Source organism: Gekko japonicus, unplaced genomic scaffold (genome assembly GCF_001447785.1).
Source record: "Gekko japonicus isolate JY-2015 unplaced genomic scaffold, Gekko_japonicus_V1.1 scaffold428, whole genome shotgun sequence".
In the NCBI taxonomy this organism is placed as follows: domain Eukaryota; kingdom Metazoa; phylum Chordata; class Lepidosauria; order Squamata; family Gekkonidae; genus Gekko; species Gekko japonicus.
The window spans coordinates 207676-229892 of NW_015165842.1; the positions used below are offsets into that span (position 1 = coordinate 207676).

At 45.4% G+C, this 22217-nt stretch overlaps 1 protein-coding gene across 1 annotated transcript in view; it reads left to right on the forward strand.

The window, feature by feature from the left end:
- The window catches only part of FOXO1 (forkhead box O1), a 65047-nt gene that overhangs the window by 38374 nt on the left and 4456 nt on the right, over positions 1-22217 (forward strand). Inside the window, exon 2 of the mRNA XM_015411009.1 lies at positions 19496-20851. Within this exon, the coding sequence (XP_015266495.1) occupies positions 19496-20842 (1347 nt within the window). The 3' untranslated portion in view covers positions 20843-20851. The remainder of the gene's footprint in view (positions 1-19495; positions 20852-22217) is intronic.

Sequence of the window (22217 nt, forward strand, 5' to 3'; positions counted from 1 at the left end):
TTTCCCTACTGGGAAAACGGTGGAGGTGGGGGTGGAAGGGTTAAGCCAGAGGTATCGAACGCATTTGTTACGAGGGCCAGATCTGACATAAATATCACTTTGTCAGGCCAGGCCACATGTAACATGAGGTACTGGAGGTATAGACTTTATAAAGATGATTTCAGATGCCGAATGGCAATAGCAGGCTTGATTGGGTTAGGTGTGATATGCAGAGGGATGGTAGGTGTGGAGATATCAGCATTGGTAATGAGACAGGAAACCTAGGTCTTAATTTGGTACGGGAGGATTCAGTCCAGGAGGATGCAAAGAATAAATGGAAATAAGTCTGAAGAAGTGGGCAGCGACTCACAAAAGCACGTAAAGTAAAGGTAAAGGTTCCCTTGCTCGAAAGCCAGTCGAATCCGACTCTAGGGTTGCGGTGCTCATCTCCGTTTCAAAGCCGAAGAGCCAGCGCTGTCCGAGGACATTTCCGTGGTCATGTGGCCGGCATGACTAAACACCAAGGCGCACGGAATGCTGTTACCTTCCCACCAAAGTGGTACCTATTTATCTACTTGCAATTTCTTGCTTTTGAACTGCTAGGTTGGCAGGATCTGGAACTAGAGACGGGAGCTCACTCCATCATGCGGCACCCGGGTCTCGAACTGCTGAACTACTGACCTTCCACAGCCTGCAGTTCAGCGTCTTAACCACTTGAGCCACCACAGCTCCCAAAAGCACGTACCCTACCACAAATTAGAACTGGAAAGATGCATCTCTCCAAGTGCCATGGGACTGTCTGTCTGTCTGTCTCTCTCTGTCTCTCTCTCTTTGAAGAAGTGTGCACGCACACAAAAGCTTATACCTGGAATAAAACATTGTTGGTTTTCTTAAAGGTGCCATGGGACACTCTCTCACCCCAAGGAGGGGGAGGAGCCCTCAGCCAGTTGAGAGAAAGGAGGCTTGGCTTTCTTTCTCTCCCCTGGAAGCAGAAAGCTGGAGAGTAGAGAGATGGGCAAAAGCAAGTTGTGATGCAGAAAGCAGGAACAGGAAGCAGAGGAGAGCCAATTGCTCACAGACCAGATAGGAGCCCTGCAGGGGCTGGATTTGGCCTGCGAGCCGTATGTTTGACACCCCTGGGTTAAGCCTTTTGCTCTATTACTTTGGTCACAGTCCTCTATAGCTGTTTTTTAAAGTTTAAAGGTCTCTAACACTATGTGTAGTTTGGGAAAGCACTCTCTTCCCATTAAGACATAACCATTCTGTGTTAAGTTGTATTAAGGATCTTCTCACAGTACACAGTTGAGTCTGACTCTTTGCGACCCCATGGACCACATCATGCCAGGCCCTTGTGTCCTGCGCCGTCCCCCGGAGTATGCTCAACTTCATGTTTGTTGTATCAATAACACTGTCTGACGATCTCATCCTTTGCCGTCCCCTTCTTCTTTGACCTTCAATCCTTCCCAGCATCAGGGTCTTCTCCAGTGAGTGCTCCCTTCTCATTTGGTGGCCAAAGTATTTGAGCTTCAGCTTCAGTATCTAGCCTTCCAGGGAACAGTCAGGGTTGGTTTCTTTTAGGACTGACTGATTTGATCTCCTTGCAGTCCAAGGGACTCTCAAGAGTCTCCTCCAGCACCATAATTCAAAAGCATCTGTTCTTTGGCGCTCAGCCTTCCTTGTTGTCCAGCTCTCACAGTCATACATTACTACTGGGAATGCCATCGCTTTGACCATACGGACTTCTGTTGGCAGAGTGATGTCTCTATTTTTTATACTATAGCTTTCCTCCCAAGGAGCAGGCGTCTTTTAATTTCATGGCTGTGGGTCCCAATTTCACATCAGACCTGGGACTCAGTTTAGAAAAGGGGAGAGTTCACTCCTTTCCACCACCGGCCACTTTTGACAGAAACAAAGATTATGGGGTAGGGTTGCCAACCTCCAGGTTGGGCCGGGAGATAATTGATCTCCAGATGACAGAGATTAGTTCCCCTGAAGAAAATGGCTACTTTGGAGGATTGACTCTGTGGCATTATACCCCACCGAGGTTCTCTCCCTCCCCAAACTCTGCCCTCTCCCAGGCTCCACCCCTTAATCTCCACAAATTTCCCAACCTATGGTGGGGGGGGGGTGCTGGGTCATTTCCCCCCCCTGTCAAAAGCAGTCTGGGGTGTGAGGGAGGGAAGGCTGGAGCCCCTCTTGCTGCCACAATATTCTCTGGAGCCAATTCCCCACCCACACACACAATTTTTAAGGTGAGTCCCAGGCCACGCGTTAAACATGATTCAGGTTGGAGGAATCGCCCAGCCGACTGGCATTTCGTATATCACGTAAGGAGACCCTAGGTGTGCCTTTTGTTGAAGGGCAAGGTCCGCCTGGCCTAGCACTCCTTTTTTTCCTAGGGTCCCAGGAAGTGTACAGATAACCGCAGTCTACCTACCTCCTGCTCACCTCTGCCCTAGTATACCTCAGTGGATAAACACAGATATCGCTTCCTTCCTTCTGGCTGCTTACAAGAGCCTCGGAAGTAGACAGCCTGTAAAGCAAATAAACATTTTGCGACAGTAAAAGTATTGCCTTCCAAGCTCTTTTTAAAAAAACCAATGAAACGAGTAATGCTTAGGGGTGCCAGCCTCCAGGTGGGACCTGGGGATCCCCTGGAATCGCAGCTCATCTCCAGTCTACAGAGATCAGTTCCCCTGGAGAAAATGGGTGCTCCGGAGGGTGGGCTCTGCGCAGCAGGGCAGGCCATGGAGATCCCCGTCCTTGTGAGGCTCCACCCCCAAAGCTGCAGGAGTTTTCCCAGTCTGGAGTGGCAACCCTAAACCCCCATCCCCCACACACACACTGGTGGCCAGGGAGGTCTGGCAACCCTCTACTGGAAAACAGGATACATTTTTATTTAAATGAACGAGCCGTGAAGGGTTTACGAATTTAGAAACGTTCTGGAGGATTTGAAGTTTTTTGGGGGGGTGGGATAAAGCTACGAAGTGCTGCATTGCCAGTGAAGCGAAATAAATTCAGTGTGCAAAATGAACAGAGCTGTGGCACATAGTTTTATAGCCTTGACAGATTCTTCACAGCAGTTTCCTTTAAATATATATATATATATATCTGCAGTTGCCTATCCCATTCACGTTCTTTGAGCTCCTTCTTTTACTGCAGGAAACCGGGGCTGAACTCCTTGGGGGATGGGTGGGTTACGAATGTAAGAGGCATTTGTCCTTTCCCCTTGCAGTTTTGCCTGGTATGTGCTTCCCTTCAGCGTTTGTAGTACAGTACTGGAATTTCTGAGGGAAAGCTCGTGTGTGCGTGCGTGTGTGTGTGCGCGGAGAGTGGTTGCCTGGCCGGTTTCCCCATCCAGTGTCATTTCCACCATGCCTTGCCAGTTCTACCGTGCCTCCATTGAAAACAATGGAGGCTCTTGGCCCCCAGCCCATCAGAACAGACTGTTGCATTCCTTTTTTTTTAATGTCCTGGGGTTGCAGGAAATATAAAACAGGAACAAAGCCTGAGCTACAGTTGCTTTAAGATGTTTTATTTATCAGCCTCAGAAGGCTTTTTTAAAACGGACACACGTGTGTTTAGTGTATAAACTGGCGCAGCAATGAGCCTCTGAGAACACGATGCATATGTACTCCTCGGGATACATTTGACTCTGACTACATTCCCGGGGGCAATGTTAAGGTTTGACCTCTGAAGTCCTTGATGGCTCGAGTTGTACACAGGTTGAAGAAAAGGGGTGTATCTATTCTTAATTGTTGGGGTGGGGGATGTAGCCATTGCCAGTCTGTTGTCGCAAAATTAAGCCGAAGTCCAGGGGCACCTTAAAGACTAAAACGGCGTTTATTTCAACATGAGCTTTTGGGAGTCAGGGCTTCACAAGTAGCGATCTCACAAATTCGACAAAATATATAAGAAAGCACTTAATATATTAGAATAAAATAAAGGGCAAATTCATTTTTCAAAGGTCTTGATCAGTGTTCCATTTTTACGACGTAAGGGTTGCCGGGTTGGGAAACTCCTACAGATTGGGGGGGACATAGACCTTGGTGGTGTACAGTGCCATGGAAACCTTGCAGTTTTCTCCAGGGGAAGTGATCTCTGAAGCCTGGAGATGCGCCATAATTCCAGGGGATCGCCAGGTCCCCCCGGGGGCTGGCATCCCTATCAAAAAGTAACCATAAAACAAATTTACAAAGAATATTTTTATACGTACACATGGGGGTTCTTGTGACCTCAATCAGTCCTTCAGAGTAACAGCTACAGAATGAAGTAGGTAGTTTAAGGACCTATTAGCTCTTTCACTTCAGGGAGGCAGAGACTTTCAGATAGCCTCCACAGTATAACACAAATATCAGTTCTATGATGATTTCAGACACACTTGTTCTTATGGGGTTTGTCACACAATAGTGATCAATATTTAGTATTAATAATCATATTTGGCAGAGAGCAGATGTATCAAACTCCTGATGCTGGTGTTATTCCTAGATATGCTTCATTGGTCGAGTTGTCAGCCTCCAGGTGGAAGCTAAAGAACTGGTCATCAGGCGACAGAGATCAGTTCACCTGGGGAAAATGTCCCCTTTGGAATGTGGACTCTATGGCATTATACTCCATTGAAGTCCCGCCCCAAACCACACCCTCCTCAGGCCCCACCCCCCAAATCTCCAGGTATTTCCTGACAAGGAGCCGGTAATCCTATTCACTGGAAATCTTACTTGTTTATTTGAGATGGTGGTGTACCCCTTTTCCTTCCAACTGCCCGTTCGAAAACTTGAATACTTGCAGAATTGGTTCAGTGGGTTATTTAGTCCCTTAGCAGTGCCATCCTTAAGTAGATTTACATGTTTTTGTAATTATTGAAATAAATAGCCTTAGAAGGCTGTAACTCTGTGTAAGGTTGTACTGTTAATCAGCCCTCATAACAAACTGGCATAAAAATCTGCCTTCTTCCAATGAGATGTGGTATCAAGCAAAAAGGCATTTGAACTTCTCACTTGTGCCATTAGACAATACCAAGCACTCAAAGTCAATTTGGGACATTATGATGATGCTCTACTATTATTAGCAACAGTAGCTTGCAATCCCTGACCTGGGCAGCCCAGGCTAGCCCAATCTCATCAGCTCTTGGAAGCTAAGCAGAGTAAATGGCTCGTAAATGGATGGGAGAACTCCAGGGAATACCAGGTTAGTGACGTAGAGCTAGGCAATGGCAAACCACCTCTGAAGAAGAAGAGATTGGATTTATACCCCACCCTTCACTCAGAGTCTCAGAGCGGCTTACAGACTCCTTTCCCTTCCCCTCCCCACAACAGACACCCTGTGAGGTAGGTGGGGCTGAGAGAGCTCTTTCCAGAGCTGTCCTTGAGAGAACAGCTCTGACAGAACTATGGCTTGCCCAAGGTCATCCAGCAGCTGCAAGTGGAGGAGTGGGGAATCAAACCCTGTTCTCCCAGATTAGAGTCCGCACACTTAACCACTACACCAAACTGGCTTAACCACTACACCAAACTGGCTCTCTGAACCTCTCTTGCCTTGAAAACCCTGTGGGGTCGCCATAAGTGTGACTTGATGGCCCTCTCCACCACCCTGGAGTAGATATCCCGGATCATGAATGTAATAGACCAGTTTGGACATGTTTTAGGATATAAAAACATGGAAGCCATGTTTACTGTAGATGCCCTTAAACTGGAAGCCAGGTTTCCTGGACATCTAGCTAACTAGGCTTTTGGTTTGCTTCCGTGGATTTATAAGCCCTACAACAGTGATCTGTCTAGTGCCGTATCCTGTTTCACACCGAGGCCAGCCGGTTGCCTAGGAGGACCAACAAACAGGACCTAGGAGGTCAAGGCCTTCCCATGGCACTGAATTCCACAATTTAACACCCCATTGAGTATGTGAGGTGCTCGGTGTGCTTTTTACATTTCTTTTATTCTTCTTTATTCCCTCCAAATAGAAGAACTGCTGATATGATTTGGACACACTGATTACAATTGCTGGTGGGTCCTGACTTCAGGCCTGTAGATCAAAGTACATATCTTGAAAATGCATGTCATGCCACTTATCAGATATATTAGCCACCTTGAACACCTGGATAGAAAGACTGGGGTACCAGTGCTTTCAATAATAAAAAAATATATGGATTGATTGTCTCCATCACCCTGCATTATGTTTAAAAGATTCTCCTATCTAAATCTCTTCTCTTTCTTAGTCTGCAGACAAGCCCCACAGAATAGAGCCCCCGTTGCCCCATGTGAATTTTGATGCCAACATATACGATAGAGACAAATCCACTGTCATTCCCACTAATTTCAGGTAGTGCAGAAGGTTTTGATGGGGTCTACACACATGGATGTGCATTAAAGCTAGGTTCAGGTATGACATTAAACTATGGTTTATTTTAGCTATCGTTAGTTTGTCTGCAAGCTGAATCCTGCTTTCACAATAATAAGATACAGGTTTGCCTTGACAGATATTGGTTTCATCACCTTTGCTCTACTCAGGCATTTTTGTTTTGGGGGCATTGCTATGGAGCGAGCCAGGATATTCCTGTTTGTAGATCACCTGTTTAAGACTAACTGATAAACCCACTTCAAGCGATAGTCTGAGATCTGAATTTGACAGACCCTAACCAACCATAATTAGTAGACTGGGCTGTGTTCAGGAAGCCATGCTATAATAAGCGTGTTTAGTTAAAACTGTGACTGTCTTCTCATTATATGTAAACTGAGCCATAGCATGCACATTCCATTCCAGCATTTGAGGATGTTAAGATATTTAAATATTTAATTTCCCTCTCTCCACTAAAATAAATTATATTCATCTATAACATTTTAAATTAAAAAAACAGGTTCAATTAAGATTGGTAGGCTGATTACATGGGAATGTCCGTCTTACCTCTGCATTGTTGCTGTACAAATATGGCTAAATGCTACATAATTCCCATACCTGATGCTGCTTTCGGGGTTTAAGGATGCTCCACTGGATCTTCTCATTTCTTTTTAGAGCTGCATTTCATGATAACAAAAGTGAATCTTCGGGCCAGATTGTACACGTGATTGCTGTTGTCTCTTATTTCCTACCGGTGGTGTTTAGTTAATGTAGCTCCAGAATACATGGCCATCTTGTTCCACATTCCCCTACTCAACGAAGCCAGTGAAGTGGAGCAAAGTGGATAAACACCAAACGCAGTGACATCACTGTCATATTTACTTTTGTAGTCTTTCTTCCATTACTGAAGTCAAGGCTGTATGTATAAGGTTCCCAGGAGATCAAGCGCTGATAAAGGCCCACACTTCAACAAGTTTGCTTTGTCAGGGTGTCATACCCCAGGATCGTATAACTTTGCTTTAACTGTACGTTGATGTCGATTGGGAGTGGTCCTTAAGAATGAAAATTGTTATGGAAAGGTTAGGCTGGGTGTATCATTTGCCTGTTGGTGCAGACTGCCCTCTGAGCCACATAAGGCATTTGTGTTTGTGTGTCTGTGTGTGCGTGTGTGCACCCGGGTGCCTTGAAGTCATGGTTGACTTCTGGTGATCCCTAGTGGGGCTTCAGAGAGGTGGTTTACTATTGCCTGCCTCTGCATCCTAGCCCTGGTATTCCTTGGAAGTCTCCCTCCCAAGTACTTGCCAGGGTTCGCCCTGCTTAGCTTCGAAGATCTGACTTGCCTGGGCTATCCAGGTCAAGACACATAAGGCATTATTCAACGTCAAGATAAAATGTAATAACCTCAATGAAAGGAGTTCACTTTTCTTGGGATTTAACCAAATGCTCTGTGCTGTGTTTGAAGGGAAATAGTGGAATAGTGATTTATGGCTTTTATTTCTGAGGTAGTGGAGAAGTTGAGAATGTTATGTGTTGGTCATTTAGCTACTTCCTTTAGCTACATGTTTACAGAACAAGCCTATCCCTCAGTTGTTGAAAGGTAGAGGTAATGGACTGGGGTATTCTAACTACTGAAAAACTCTCATAAGACTAACATGAAACGACAGTGAAAAAGCTATATAAAAATTTACGTTACTCATATGTGTGTATGTGTATGTTAACGAACTGGTCCACGTTCTGTGAACAAAAGCAAGTAAAATTATATCTGATTATCTGCATTCTTTATTCTGCATTCTTTATTTTTAGAGGTTATTTAGGAAAGTGTGTGGGTGGTTAGGCAGCATGACATGATTGCCTGAGGATGGAAGGTGCAGTGGATGTAGCACTTAAAGCCTGGAGCAAAACGGAAACATAAGTCTGGGCATGCAAAAAAAAAAAAATTCTAGGCTGATACTTAGAAAGTTAAGAGGCAAAGTTAGAAATGGTAACAAAATGTTATGGGCCAAAGTTGCAATCAAGCATTGAAAGGAATTGACAAATAGAATCAGCTCAGAATCTCCAGTTCTGAAACTTTTAAACCGAATCTGTTTTCTGAATAAATGTAAAATTTGGCATTTCCAGCATATTGCAAGCCCTGTCTGGGAATGCAGCACCTCTCAATGGAAGGCCTCCCACTACATCCTGCAACTGCATTTGCTTACCCAGTTTCCAAGTTCCAGTGCTTGAAACTATGCCTATTATCAGGTCACATCTGCATTTGGCAGAGCTTTGTAGACACAACATCATTAACAGCGCTGCATATTTTTTGCAATATTTACCCCTCTCTCCACACTTTTTTTTCCAAGGTAGTAAATCATAGTCTCTTTAATCTCCTCCTGCCCGAGTGGAAAAACAGGAATTTATGTAACAGGCACTCTCCTGCAAACCTTTTCCTGTTTGGAACTTTTGTTGTTTTTGGCAAACTTTGGAGATGGCTTAGCTACTCCAAGAGTGACCTTGAATGTCCTTAATACAAGAATAAGAGATTGTAGCTTTCTGATGACTAAGGCAGTTTGTAGCTTCTGTATAATACTAAACACTTCCATGTGTAGATGGAATGAAAGTTAGTTCTTCAGAGACGGCGGGTGTGTCAGAGAGAGTGAGACAAGAGGGGTGGAAAGGAGAACTTGTTTCCATCATAAACACTAAAGCCGTGGCATGGCAGGATAGATGAGCTTTACAAAACAGGATTCTAAAACATTACCAGTTTGTTTTGTTTTTTAATCAACAGATTTCACCTGTGAAATTTTTCAGGTAGAATAGTATCGGTCTCTGTATCCAGCACGCAGCCGAGAATGCCGGACTTTTCTGAGTATTCCAGGCCGCGTGGTATTTCCGTACAGAATATTCTTAACCTACATTGACGCAAATTAACTCTCCTTCAGACTATGGGAACTGGAATGGAAAGAAAAGTGCTTACAGCAACATGGTCCCTTTGTCATGCCAGTGGGGGGATTGGGGGGGATTCCAGGGGTCGGCGGGGAGGTCACACAACACACTGTCCATCACCCAGAAGCAATATCAGCGGATTGGTGATGTTGGGGATGACGCTCTGCTTTTTGGGCAAAACTCTATGGTAAAAACAGTCTCAAACCATAGAGTTTTGCCCCAAAAGCAGAGCATCGCCCCCCGACATCACCAACGCGGTGAGGTCAGCGTGTCACACACAGTGTGTGGGGGATTTTCTCCCACCAGCCAGCTGGCCAATGGCAGGCAGAAGCCCACAAAAGCAGGGGATCCCCACCAGTGCTCCCTCTAAGCTGTGGAGTCTTGTGAGCAAAATTTCCACTTTGTGAGCTATTGGCATTAAAGTTGTGAGTGAGCAATTTGACTTCCCCATAAATTAGTTTGCTCTAGAGCCACCCTTCCTGAGCTAAGACAAAAATGTGTGAGCTGGAGGCTAAAAAATTGTGAGCTAGCTCACACTAACTCAGCTTAGAGGGAACAGTGATCCCCACCCCCACCTGGAGAATGGTATCGCTAGTTGCAGTAGCTCCGCTTATCTCAGAGTTTCCAGCTCTGGGTCGGAAAATACCTGGAGATTTTGGGGGTGGAGCCTCATGAGGGCAGGGTTTGGAGAGGGGAGGGACTTCAGTGGGGTCTAATGTCATAGAGTCCACCTTCCAAAGCAGCCCTTTTCTCCAGGGGAACTGATCTCCATTGCCTAGAGGTCAGTTGTAACAGTGGGAGATCTTCAGCCACCACCTGAAGGTTAGCAACCCTATCCTATCCACATGCTTCTCTTTTGTGTGGGGAAAGAAGGAATGCCTGGAACAGGGGTGTCTAATTTGTTATGAGGGACAGATCTGACATAAATGAGAGCTTGTCGGGCTGGGCCATGTGTGTCATAAAATGTAATGCCAGGTAGTGGAGATATAAACTTTATAAAGGACACAAACAAACACAATTAAAGTTTTTTTTTACTTAAAATAAAAACATGCTTAAAACATTAGCACTCTTGCGATATTTTGTTTATTTAACAGTCTCTGATAACTGACACCTCTTACTCTGAATTATTGCTTCAAAATATCCGTGCTGTAACAATCTTGAGTATGCAGTTCAGGTGTGTATCTGTGAGCTGCAAACCTACTTTTAATTTAATTTATTGACATTCATTACAGACGTCACATGGTCAGTGCTCTGAGCCTAGGACTTGGGGAAACATGAAATGGCTGGGCATTATAAGCTTTTGTACATAAATTGTTTTGTGTGCTGGTCAAGAACATGTGAGGGCATCATGACACAGAGTAAGGGCTAAGTGTTTGTCTATAAAACTATAATCTTCCCAGAAAAATAACTGCAGCTCCTATGAGGCAGTGCAAGAATAGAGAGACAGCCATGCATAGTGGTCAGTATCAGCCTGCTATCTGGGAAGTATAGGTTCCAAATCTCCAGTCTACAAAGGAAATGTGCTGGGTGAACTTGATCTGGACACACACTCTCAGCCTAATCCACCTCAGTGGCTTGTTGTTATTCCTTAGCTAAATAGTTCACATTGCTTTCCTATTGAGAAAGACTGAATCATGAGGGCATGACGACAGTGATAAAGGGGAGGCAAACCCAGTTGCACCCAGGAGAGCCACAGCATAACGAGTCCAACAAAATACACACACACTGTAGCAAGGCACACAAAAACTCCAACCTTGAATGAAACTTTGTTGATCTTAAAGGTGCTTTGTATTTCTCCCATGCGATTGAGGCAGCCCGAGCAAAGGGGAGGAAGGGGAGGAGCCTCAGCCAATGGAAGGGAAGAAAGGCTTGCCTTTGTCTCCTGTGCAATTGAGGGAGCCTGGCTAGAAAGCAAGCTCTGACTCATTCCCTCCCTCCCCCTGGAAGGAGGAGGGGGAGGAGCCTCAACCAATGCAGAGAACAGAGGCCTATCTGTCTCTCCTGTGTGACCGAGAGAGTCTGGCAAAGGAAGCAGTGATGCAGCAGTAGAGATGTGAAGGCCCGGAAAAAAACTGGAAAAATTCGGGGAAAAAGTTTTTTTCCTTTTTTTCCTGAAGCCTTTTTTGTTTTTTTCCGAAAAATTGGAAAAATTGAAAAAATAAAATAAAATAAATTGACTATGGAACATTTTATTTTAACATGCTGAATAAAATATTTTAAGACAAGGTGTTCAAATATTTTCCAAATCATTTCTAAAATATATATATAGGGTATCAGATTGATCTAATTTCTGTGCACTGAGGACAAGCAAGTCCTAGGTTACAAACTGAACTCTCCAATGCAAAAACAAGATGCATTTCTTCCTTTAGGAGGTGCTATTTTCAGAAGAAAATAAAAAGGTTTCAGTTTTGTTTTTGCATGTGGGTGGGTATTCTGTTTGTAATAATTGTTTGGATACACTATATTTTTAATATGCTAGTTGTGATAATTTCATGGCAAGTAAAAATGTCCATAGTCATACTTTATGTTCCTAAAGTAACAGAATGACTTTCAATCTAGAAAAGACAAAAGAAATGCTAATGTAGCAATTTTTTCAATTTTTCCGAAAATTTCTGTTTTTTTCCGAAAAAAAACTGGGGAAAAACCGGGTTTTTTTCCGAGTTTCAAAATTTCCGGAAATTTTACATCTCTACACAGCAGTAGCAGAAGGAGAAGGAAGCAGGAGAGAGCCAGTTGCTCAAGTGCTGGATAGGAGCCCTCCGGGGGCCAGTTTTGGCCCACAGGACACATGTTTGATACCCCTCACCTAGAATCTGCCTCCCTCTTGATTGTTGATTTCAGTTGCCCCATGCCTAGCAGTTTATTTGGCTCACTTGACTTCAAGTAGTTTCAGGTGGGTAGCCATGTTTGTCTGAAGCAATAGAACAAAGTTTGAGCTTGCCTGGGAGGTAATACTGTCTGCTAGTTTAGACTTAGAACAGGTTGTTCTGTGACCAAATGCTGATGAGGAGTCCGTGGGTGTTTCTACCGTGGCCTCCAGCAGCTCAGTTACCTCCTCCTCCTCAAGTTTAGGTTTGTTTAGCCGGCTTCCTGAATGGGCTTGCTTTCCAGCAGGTGGGGTTTTCTAGTGCTTGTTCGGAGAGACAAGTGATGATATATACCCATCTCTCTGTGTGTGCAAATGTGTGCATCTTGGAAGAGCCAGTCTTATCTTCAGCCTGTGTGCGCCTATAAGGAGAAGAGCATTTGGCCAGCGGTATCTGTGGGTGGTGTGCTGTGTGCCCTTGCTGCTTGTGGTAGAGGCTTGTTTTTGCATTATGTACATCCCCCCCCCCCCCCCCCCCCACTTTTTTTCTTACTTGGCAGTGTTTTCGTTCCTTGAGAAACCTGTTGGTGGCTGGTGTGAAGTGTGAAGCTGGTGCGAAGCTGGTGTGAAGTTGCAGCTCCTAATTGCTGAGTGGGTTTTAAGCATCCTCTTGCGTATCCCAAAGGGCAGGTTGGTGGAGGGGGGGCTGGTTTTGTCACTGGCAGTCAGCCACCCAGATAGGAAGTGCTTATTCTTATCTGGGTTGACCCTTCACCCATATCGCTCACAGTAGGCCCCTTCTTTACATGCATATGGTGTTTTTTGTCCTTGCATGCATGTTTGCTGCTCTTGAGGTGGGTGTCGCAGGGGTGCCCAGAGGCACGATGCTGAGTGGGACTTTAGGCAGTGGCGTTACATGGTTGCCTTACTATCAGCTGAGTTGGCAGCTTTACTCTTGCACTTTTTTTTGTTTTTTTGGTAGCCAAGTTACAACCGACTTATGGTGACCCTGTAAGGTTTTCAAAATAAGAGTCGTTCAGAGGTGGTTTGTGATTGCCTGCCTTTGCGTAGCAACCCTGGGCTTCCTTGGTGGTCTCCCATCCAGATACTAACCAGGGCTGACCCTGCTTAGCTTCCAAGATTCGAGGAGATCAGTCTAGCCTGGGCTATCCAGGTCAGGGCTATTTGTTCTTTCGCCATTCTCTCCATTGCCACTTCCTGTCTGGAGTACTCATCATTTATCTATCTATCTATTTATTGCATCTATATCCCGCCCTTCCCGCAAGCGGGCTCAGGGCGGGCAACATCAGAGTTATGCACACTGAAATCGCTGACAGAGCAAACCCTTAAAACATTCACCTTAAGAGCAAATTTAAATTAAAATTAACTAAAGATGGGGACATATATTTACATAATCGCCCCAACAGCTGGAGAGATTCCATTGGCTGGGTGGCTGATGCTACCTGGAGTTTCCCCTTAATGTTCTATAAGTGTGGGAGCAAAATAATATGATCTCCTGTGATGCAACTTTATTTGTGAGTTGTGCTTTGCTAAAGCTGGTGTGCACCTGATGTTGTCTAGCTACTGGGCAGGCACAGCCTTTTCTCTGTGCAAAGATAGGGCCTGTGATCGCTTCTCTAGTGCTCCCCACATCCTACTTTGAGGTACCATCCTCCCCCCCCCCAGTCAGTATTAGGGTTGCCACTGCCAGGTTCCCCCTGGCCACCAGTGGGGGGGGATAGGGTTGCCACTGCTAGGTTTGGAAACTCCTGGAGTTTTTTTGTGTTGGGGGGGGGGAACCTGGGGAGAGCAGGGTCCTCGGTGGGGGTACAGTGCCGCAGAGTCCACCCTCCAAAGCATCCATTTTCTCCAGGGGAACTGATCTCTGTAGCCTGGAAATAAGCTGTAATTCTGGGGGAACCCCAGGTCCCACCTGGAGGCTGGCATCCCTAAATGCTCAGCTGCAGGGTTTGGGGTGGGGGAGTGTTTATATGGCACAACTCATGTGATGTGATTCGGGGTTCTGCACCTTTAAGGTTTTTCAGAACGCCTTAAGTGATCCAATGAGCTGCTGGACTTCGAGCAGGACAGGATTCTTGTTGTCTTTATGGAAAGCTCCTAAGTATATCTTCACATGACACAGGCCTTGTGACAACTGATTTCTCTCTATTAGATGCTAAGTTTCAAATGTAGACCAAACCAAGGACAATAATGTGAGGGAGGCTGTCTGCTGGCCAGTTCTTCCAAAACATTGGGTCCGTGTTTGTTTTTCCAGTTGTGAGAGAGCAGTGGACTTTACAGGGGCCGCTTCCTGCTTTGCTTCCAGAGGTTCATCGACAAGTGATTCCATTGATTCCTCCCTTGCTGCCTGTTTCCCAAGCCGTCACCAAAAGTCAGCTGTGACTTGATGGCACTTTCCTCCAGATTAGATTATGAGTGACTCTTCCGACAGAAATTTACTGCTTCACCTGGGCAAACCGCCAGGTATGCTGACACATTAAAATTTACAATAATTGGAGGGGGGGATACAATGTGCAACCCCTCACAAAGGTTATCTGGCACTTCCCTTGATGATCCAGAGCATCAGAGTCAAACTGTATATTACACGCAGTTGTGTACAACTTTCCACTGGTATTTTTTTAAAAACAAAAAACACAACCAAAGGAGAGGAGAATGATGACTGGAAGCTATTTAACCCTTCCCCTGGGTGTATTTTATTGCTTAAAATAATCCTCTATGTGCTTTCCCCTCACAGGGACAATGGTATAGGTACCCATACCTTTCCCCATCCCCAGAAAGAAAGCACCTTGGGGAGACGTGCAAAATTTTATTTATTTAGGATGTTTCTATGCCACTTTGCTAGTGTCCTGCTTGAGGCAATGTACAATTAAAACAATACAAACCATTGAACATAAAGAGCATGAAAACTATCCGTAAAACAGAAGCAAACCATTAAAGAATCTGGTATGGTAGAACCCCAGTTTGGTGTAGTGGTTAAGTGCATGGACTCTAATGTGGGAGAACCGGGTTTGATTCCCCACTCTTCCACCTGCAGCTGCTGGATGACCTTGGGCAAGCCATAGTTCTGTCAGAGCTGTTCTCTCAAGGACAGCTCTGGAAAGAGCCCTCTCAGCCCCACCTACCTCACAGGGTGTCCGTTGTGGGGAGGGGGAGGGGAAGGAGTTTGTAAGCCACTCTGAGACTCCGAGTGAAGGGTGGGGTATAAATCCAATCTCCTCCTCCTCCTCTTATGTGTTCTATACAAATTCATGGTAGTAGTGTTCAGCCCACATCCCATTCCTGGTTCGACAATTAATTTTGCTCTAAGAATAAGACAGTGGGTTTCGGGTTCAGTACATTTCTCTTCCTTTGGTTATTGATACACTTAGATGGAATAGGAGAGCCAGTTTGGTGTAGTGGTTAGGAGCACAGACACTAATCTGAGAGAACCGGGTTTGATTCCCCAGTCCTCCACATGCAACTGCTGGTGTGTCCTTTGGTCAGTTACAAGTTCTTTTAGAGCTGTTCTCTCAACCGCGGTTCTCAAGCGAGCTCTCTCAATCCCACCTGCCTCCACAGTGTGTCCGTTGTGGGGAGTGGAAGGGAAAGGAGATTGTAAACTGCTCTGAGACTCCTTCGGGTAGTGAAGGGTGGAGTATAAATCCAATTTCCTCCTCCTCCTCCTTCTCCTAGCCTGACGAAAAGATGTGTTTTGGCCTGGCACCTTGAAAAAAGTGAAGTAGATACGAGGTGAGTCTCAAAGGGGAGGGCATTCCAGATATGATATCTTGTGTCTAGTCGCCACGCACCTGACCTCTGAAGAGCTTGAGGAGGGCTTGAGAGGCAGATCTCAAGTGGACGGGCTGGGGAGTCTGGGAGGAGGTGGTCCTTCAGGTACCCTGGCCTCGAGCGGTTTAGGGCCCAAAAGGTAAGAATTTTGCATGGAAACAGATGGTAGCCGGTGCAGATCTTTCAGCACAGGCCATCAAGTCCTATAATCAAGCCCTAACAGTATTCTGGCTGCCACATTTTGGACCCGTTGAAGTTTCCGGACCACTTTCAGAGGCAGGCACATTGCAGTAATCTCTCTCGTGGATGTGATCAGAGCACGTAGCACAGTGGCCAGATCACACTTTTTGAGGAGCAGCCATAGCTTGCAAACCAGCCAGAGCTGATAAAAGGCCTTGTGTGCCGCAGAGGAGACAGACAACCAGGATCCAGTAGCACCCCCCCCCCCCCCCGGCAACGAACCTGCTCCTTCAGGGGGAGTGCAGCCCCTACAGGGACAGGCTGACTTCACAGTCTCGAAGCCGCTTCTCCCTTGACTACATTCGGAATGAGCAAACAGCATGAGAGCAAAGCCGTCCACCTTCTACCTCCACTTGGTGCTTTGCTGAAGAGTCCTCCTGAAGCAGGGTTTTTTCCTTTGCTAATGGGTAAGGGTGATATTGGAAAACTGTGTTCATATAGCTCTTAGAGCAGATCTCAGTGGCTCACCTCTTGATGTAGGATGGGGCTCCAGGAGCCATGGAGGGCCCTATAAGCGGGCCCGTTAAGGACGACGGGACGCTGTGAAGGTCCCTGGTCATCTATTGGGGCGCCAGGAGCAGCCTGCCTTCACCGGTGGCCACATTGACCCATGGCCAGGCCCCCAGGCTTTTAGAGGCGCAGGCGCATTACGAGAGGTGTCTGGTGAGGCCACATCACCTGCAACCACCAGAGCGGGCTCGAAAGGCTGTGCTAGAATAAAAACCAGCTGGGAACGAAGGCGTCACAAGAGTCCTGCTTCCTTTTGTTCCCACAGACCAAGACACCGCAATCCAACCATCAGCAAGAACTGCCATTTTATTTTAGTTGCAAAATGCCTTGCCTAAGAAATATATATATCAGTTTTTCATTTTATTAAGAACTGATAGGATATGTAGTCTTCATTACATGCCATCTGATCTGTTTGAAATGTGCTGTTAATGTTTTAATTGTTTTATCTTGATAATGTTTTTTGGAATGTTGTAGATCACACAAGAGCTCTGCACTAGCAGGGATTGGCCAATTAACAAATTAAATAAATAAATAAACATGCTACAAGGGTGCTCTGCCTGTCTTCTGAAGCCATTCGGAACCCAACTTAAATGCTTGCTTTAGTCCCGAAAACCTTCAGTGGCTTCAACCCAACGTGCCAAATGTGTCCCATTGAATCTCTTTAAGCTCAACAAGCACCAGCCTGTTAGAATAATAGAGCAGAGTGAAATTAATATGCCAACATCTTGGCACATTCACAGGTTAATTACAGGTTTCAAGGGAGGAATGTCCTTGATAGCTATACGTTTTTGCATAGCTGATATGTTAAAGGATGCGTGGTTTTAAAAAAATCCTGAAAAATGTTTTGGAGAGAGGGCTCACAATTCAAAGTATAAGAGATACTTTGAACTGAAGATATACTTTTATGGCTTGGGAGGAATCAGTGAAATCATGTGCTGCTGGATCGCCAGAAGCAAAGCAGGAAGCAGCCCCTGTAAATCCAGTGCTTTTCCCCCTCAGGTGGAGGACATCTCCATGGAATAACCCATCATTCCTTTAGGGAGGCAGGAAATATTTCCCCCCTTTCCTCTTGGCGCCTTCGGAATTTCCCCCCTCAGTTCTATTCCTGCCTCTTAGGGAGTAGCAGCTAGAGACAAGGCTCTGGCCTTTTCTGCCTGCCTGCCTTTTCAGCTTTCACCATTTCTTTCCTTTCCCTAACTACTCTATCTCTGCCCGTACTGAACTCGCTTACTGAAACTCCTCTTCCTTTCTTATTCTCTCTCCAGCTTGTGCTTTCCCACCACTGAAAAAACAAACACGGACCCAATGTTTTGGAAGAACTGGCCAGCAGACAGCCTCCCTCACATTATTGTCCTTGGTTTGGTCTACATTTGAAACTTAGCATCTAATAGAGAGAAATCAGTTGTCACAAGGCCTGTGTCATGTGAAGATATACTTAGGAGCTTTCCATAAAGACAAGAATTCTGTCCCGTTCGAATTCCAGCAGCTCATTGTATCACTAAGGCGCTCTGAAAAATCTTGAAGGTGCATAACCCCAAATCATATCACATGAGTTGTGACACTCCCCCACCCCAAACCCTGCAGCTGAGCATTTAGGGATACCAGCCTCCAGGTGGGACCTGGGGATCCCCTGGAATTACAGTTTATCTCCAGGCAACAGAGATCAGTTCCCCAGGAACAAACAGATGCTTTGGAGGGAAGACTCTACAGCATTGTATCCACTGAGGTCCCTGTCTTCCCCAGGCTCCAACTCTAAATATCTAGGAGTTTCCGAACCTGGATCTGGCCATCCTGCCCCACCACCACCATGAGTGGTGGCTGGGGGTGGTGGTGGTAGTGGAATCTACCCATCCTAAGAGCATTTGTAAGCCCCATTGAATCAATCTGAGCAGGATTCTGGGTAGACCTGCTAAGGATTGCTCTCAAGTCTCTGCCTCTGTGATTTAGTTCATGGAGGTGAATTTTAATTGTCAAGGAAAATGTTTTAATCAATGGCACATCAAATTAAGTAACTTTGCCTCCTGTGTGTTACTGTAAAGGAGAATTAGAGTATTAAAGTCCCCCCTCCCTTTTATCCTTAGGTAGTGCACTTGATTCAGTATTTCAGCCAGTTTTGTTTAGGTTTTGCAATACACAATTGCAGTCGTTGGTTAAGGCAGATTAACCAACTAAAGTTATTTAATCAGTTTGACAGCCCTTGCGGAAAGTAAACTGATTGAAACCAGGTATTTGTTTTTTCAAGTCAGCTGAGATAAAGCATTGGTCATTTACATTGTGCCATCTTTTCTGTGTATTTGGTCTTAACATTCGGCATTGGTTACTTTTACATTCTTGTGCTTCATTGGGAATCATGAAATGGAGAGATGTGCTTTTTATTAGGCCAATATTAGCAATTTATACTCTTGCTGGCTATAGACTAATTTCTAACTTTATTCTACCTAATGAAGAATATGTTAAATCGTTCATATACTTTTTTGTTATTTTGTTATTTTGATCATTTAGTTGCTTTGTGATTAGCTGGGGATGACTGAATTCATGTTATTCATTGCATTAGTTTGTTTGGCTTTATGCAAAGAACTTGTGTTTTGAAGCTGGGTTTCAAGACACAGCAGAAAATAATGTCCCTTCTGCCTTGAATTTCATGGGTTTCACAGAAATTTTAAAGGTGGAAGCATGTGTTGCAATAAGTAGTTAGGCATCCACGTCCCTGGGTGCAGAAACACCTAAGATTGGCTTAAAGCATAAATTTGGAAACTCCATTGCCATAGGAATGTAATGTTTCGCTAAAATGAGGAGCTGTATATTTTAATGGGAATTGCGATTATTTCTATAGCTATGCATTTGATTTAGTTACTCTATCTGTTGAGGACAGAAATAGGCTCAACACTTTTCTCACTCCCCGTTTTCTTTTTCCAGAATTCAATCCGCCATAACCTCTCGTTGCACAGCAAGTTTATTAGAGTGCAGAACGAAGGGACCGGGAAAAGCTCGTGGTGGATGCTCAACCCAGAAGGAGGCAAAAGCGGCAAGTCTCCCAGGAGAAGGGCTGCCTCCATGGACAACAGCACCAAGTTCGCCAAAAGCAGAGGCAGAGCCGCAAAGAAAAAAGCCGCTCTTCAGGCCGGTCAAGATGGAAACAGCGACAGTCCGGGCACACAGTTCTCCAAATGGCCCGCAAGCCCCAGCTCTCATAGTAATGACGACTTTGATAATAATTGGAGTACATTTAGACCTAGAACCAGTTCTAACGCTAGTACAATTAGTGGGAGGCTTTCTCCAATCATGCCAGAACAAGACGACCTCGGAGAAGGGGATGTGCACACCATGGTCTACCCTCCATCAGGAACCAAAATGGCTTCAACTCTGCCTAGCCTTTCTGAGATGAGCAGTTCAGAAACCATGGAGAACCTGCTGGATAACCTCAACCTTTTATCCCCAAACACATCTTTGGCTGGATCAACCCAATCCCCACCTTCTACCATGATGCAGCAATCATCAGGTTATTCATATGCTCCATCCAGCACAAATATAGGTTCCCCAAACGCAGACTACAGGAAATACAATTATGGTCAGACTAGCCTGAACACACTGTCCCGAATACCTATGCAAACCCTTCAAGACAATAAATCGGGTTATGGAAACATCAGTCAGTATAGTTGCCCTGTAGGACTGCTGAAGGAGCTGCTAACTTCAGATTCACCTCCACACAGTGATATCTTGACATCTGTAGACACTCACGTTTCCCAGTCCAGTGGCCGAGTGTTGGGACCAAATGTTTTAATGGCCACTAACTCAGCCATGACGCCGTACGGCAGTCAACAAAATCATAACAAAATTGTTCCCCCCAGTACCCACCCACACCAAGGACACGTCCAGCCAACCTCAGTAGTTAACAGCCATACTTTGTCTCTCACAGTTAGCACCGTGTCTCACGCTTCGGGTGTACATCGTCCGTCCGCAGTGAAAACCTCAATGCAAGTGCCTATGAGCCACCCCATGCAGATGAATAGCATCAACCCTTACACCACTGTGAACAGCTGTAATGGCTACGGAAGAGTGGGAATAGTATCTTTCCACCAGGAGAAGCTCCCTAGTGACTTAGACGATATGTTGATTGAACGATTGGACTGTGATATGGAGTCAATAATTCGTAATGACCTCATGGACGGGGAGACGTTAGACTTTAACTTTGACAATGTGTTGCCTAACCAAGGTTTGTCGCACGGTGTAAAGACAACAACACACAGCTGGGTGCCTGGGTAAGACTGGAAGGTTAGTTTCCCATATTTTATTATTTCCGTACATATTGCCACTTATTCCGCACACAAAGAGGGTGCTTCTGTTGAGTGGTGTGGGACAAAATTTGTCAGAAATCACTTCTTCTGTTATAATGTTGTAGCACAAGGTGAAGCAGCATACATTAAGCTCTTCTTTGTTAGGGAGGTCTTAAGACACCTATGGGCGTGTCAGATCCAGCTGTTGGAAATGTTGAACTTCAACAGGAATGTGGACTGAGGGAGATAGAGAAAAGGAAGGTACTTCACGGCAATGTTCCCTCTAAGCTGTCGAGTGTTGTGAGCAAAAATTCTACTTTGTGAGCTACTGGCATTAAAGTTGTAAGCAAACAATTTGGCTACTGCATAAGTTAGTTTGCTCTGGAGCCATTCTTCCTGAGCTAAGATGAAAATGTGTGAGCTGGAGGCTAAAAAACTGTGAGCTAGCTCACACCAACTCGGCTTAGAGGGAACACTGCTTCACGGTGAAGATCATAAGCAAGTGCAATTCCATATAAGTAGGTTTTAGAGAGGGACTAAGAGACAGGCTGCGGTAGCTCAGAGGTTAAGATGCTGAGTTGCAGACCGGAAGGTCTGTAATTCAGCAGTTCGAGACCCTAGTGCCATGTGGTGGAGTGAGCTCCCGTCTCTGGCCCCATATCCTGCCAACCTAGCAGTTCGAAAGCAAGAAATTGCAAGTAGATAAATAGGTACCGCTTCGGTGGGAAGCTAAAGCATTCTGTGTGCCTCGGCGTTTAGTCATGCCTGCCACATGACCACAGAGAAGTCTCCGGACAGCGCTGGCCTTTTGGCTTGGAAACGGAGATGAGCACTGCCCCCTAGAGTCGGATTTGAGTGGCTTTCGAGCAAGGGAAACCTTTACCTTAAGAGATGAAAATGTTGGCTCATGACAGGTGATACTGGTAGCAACTTCAAGATGAAACTGCAGTGAAAGATTTGGGGAAGTTCATTTGAAATAGGAAACTTTTGTCCTTATTTGAGTTGTTGGGGACAATAATCTAGCAGTAGAATAGGAGTTATGTTAAACTGGAGCAAGAACACAAACAGACTTGAAACAAAGTAAAAGATGTGGTGGGGGGGAGGAATGAGTAAAATGGGTGCACAGGTCAAACAGTTACATGGGCCGTAATGGATCTTGATTAAAGCTAAGTTGCCCTCCCGTGGTGGCACCTGGCCCAGTTTCTGAGTCGAGAAGTTTCCCGTGTGTGTGTGTGGGGGGAGGGTCACAGTGCCACCTCTCTGACCCCCACCCCCACCTTGGGAAAGGAAATTTCTCCATTGCATCCCAGGGCCATGCATTTCAGCCTGACCCCCTCTTTCTCTGGCTGGGAGAAGCAAGCTTC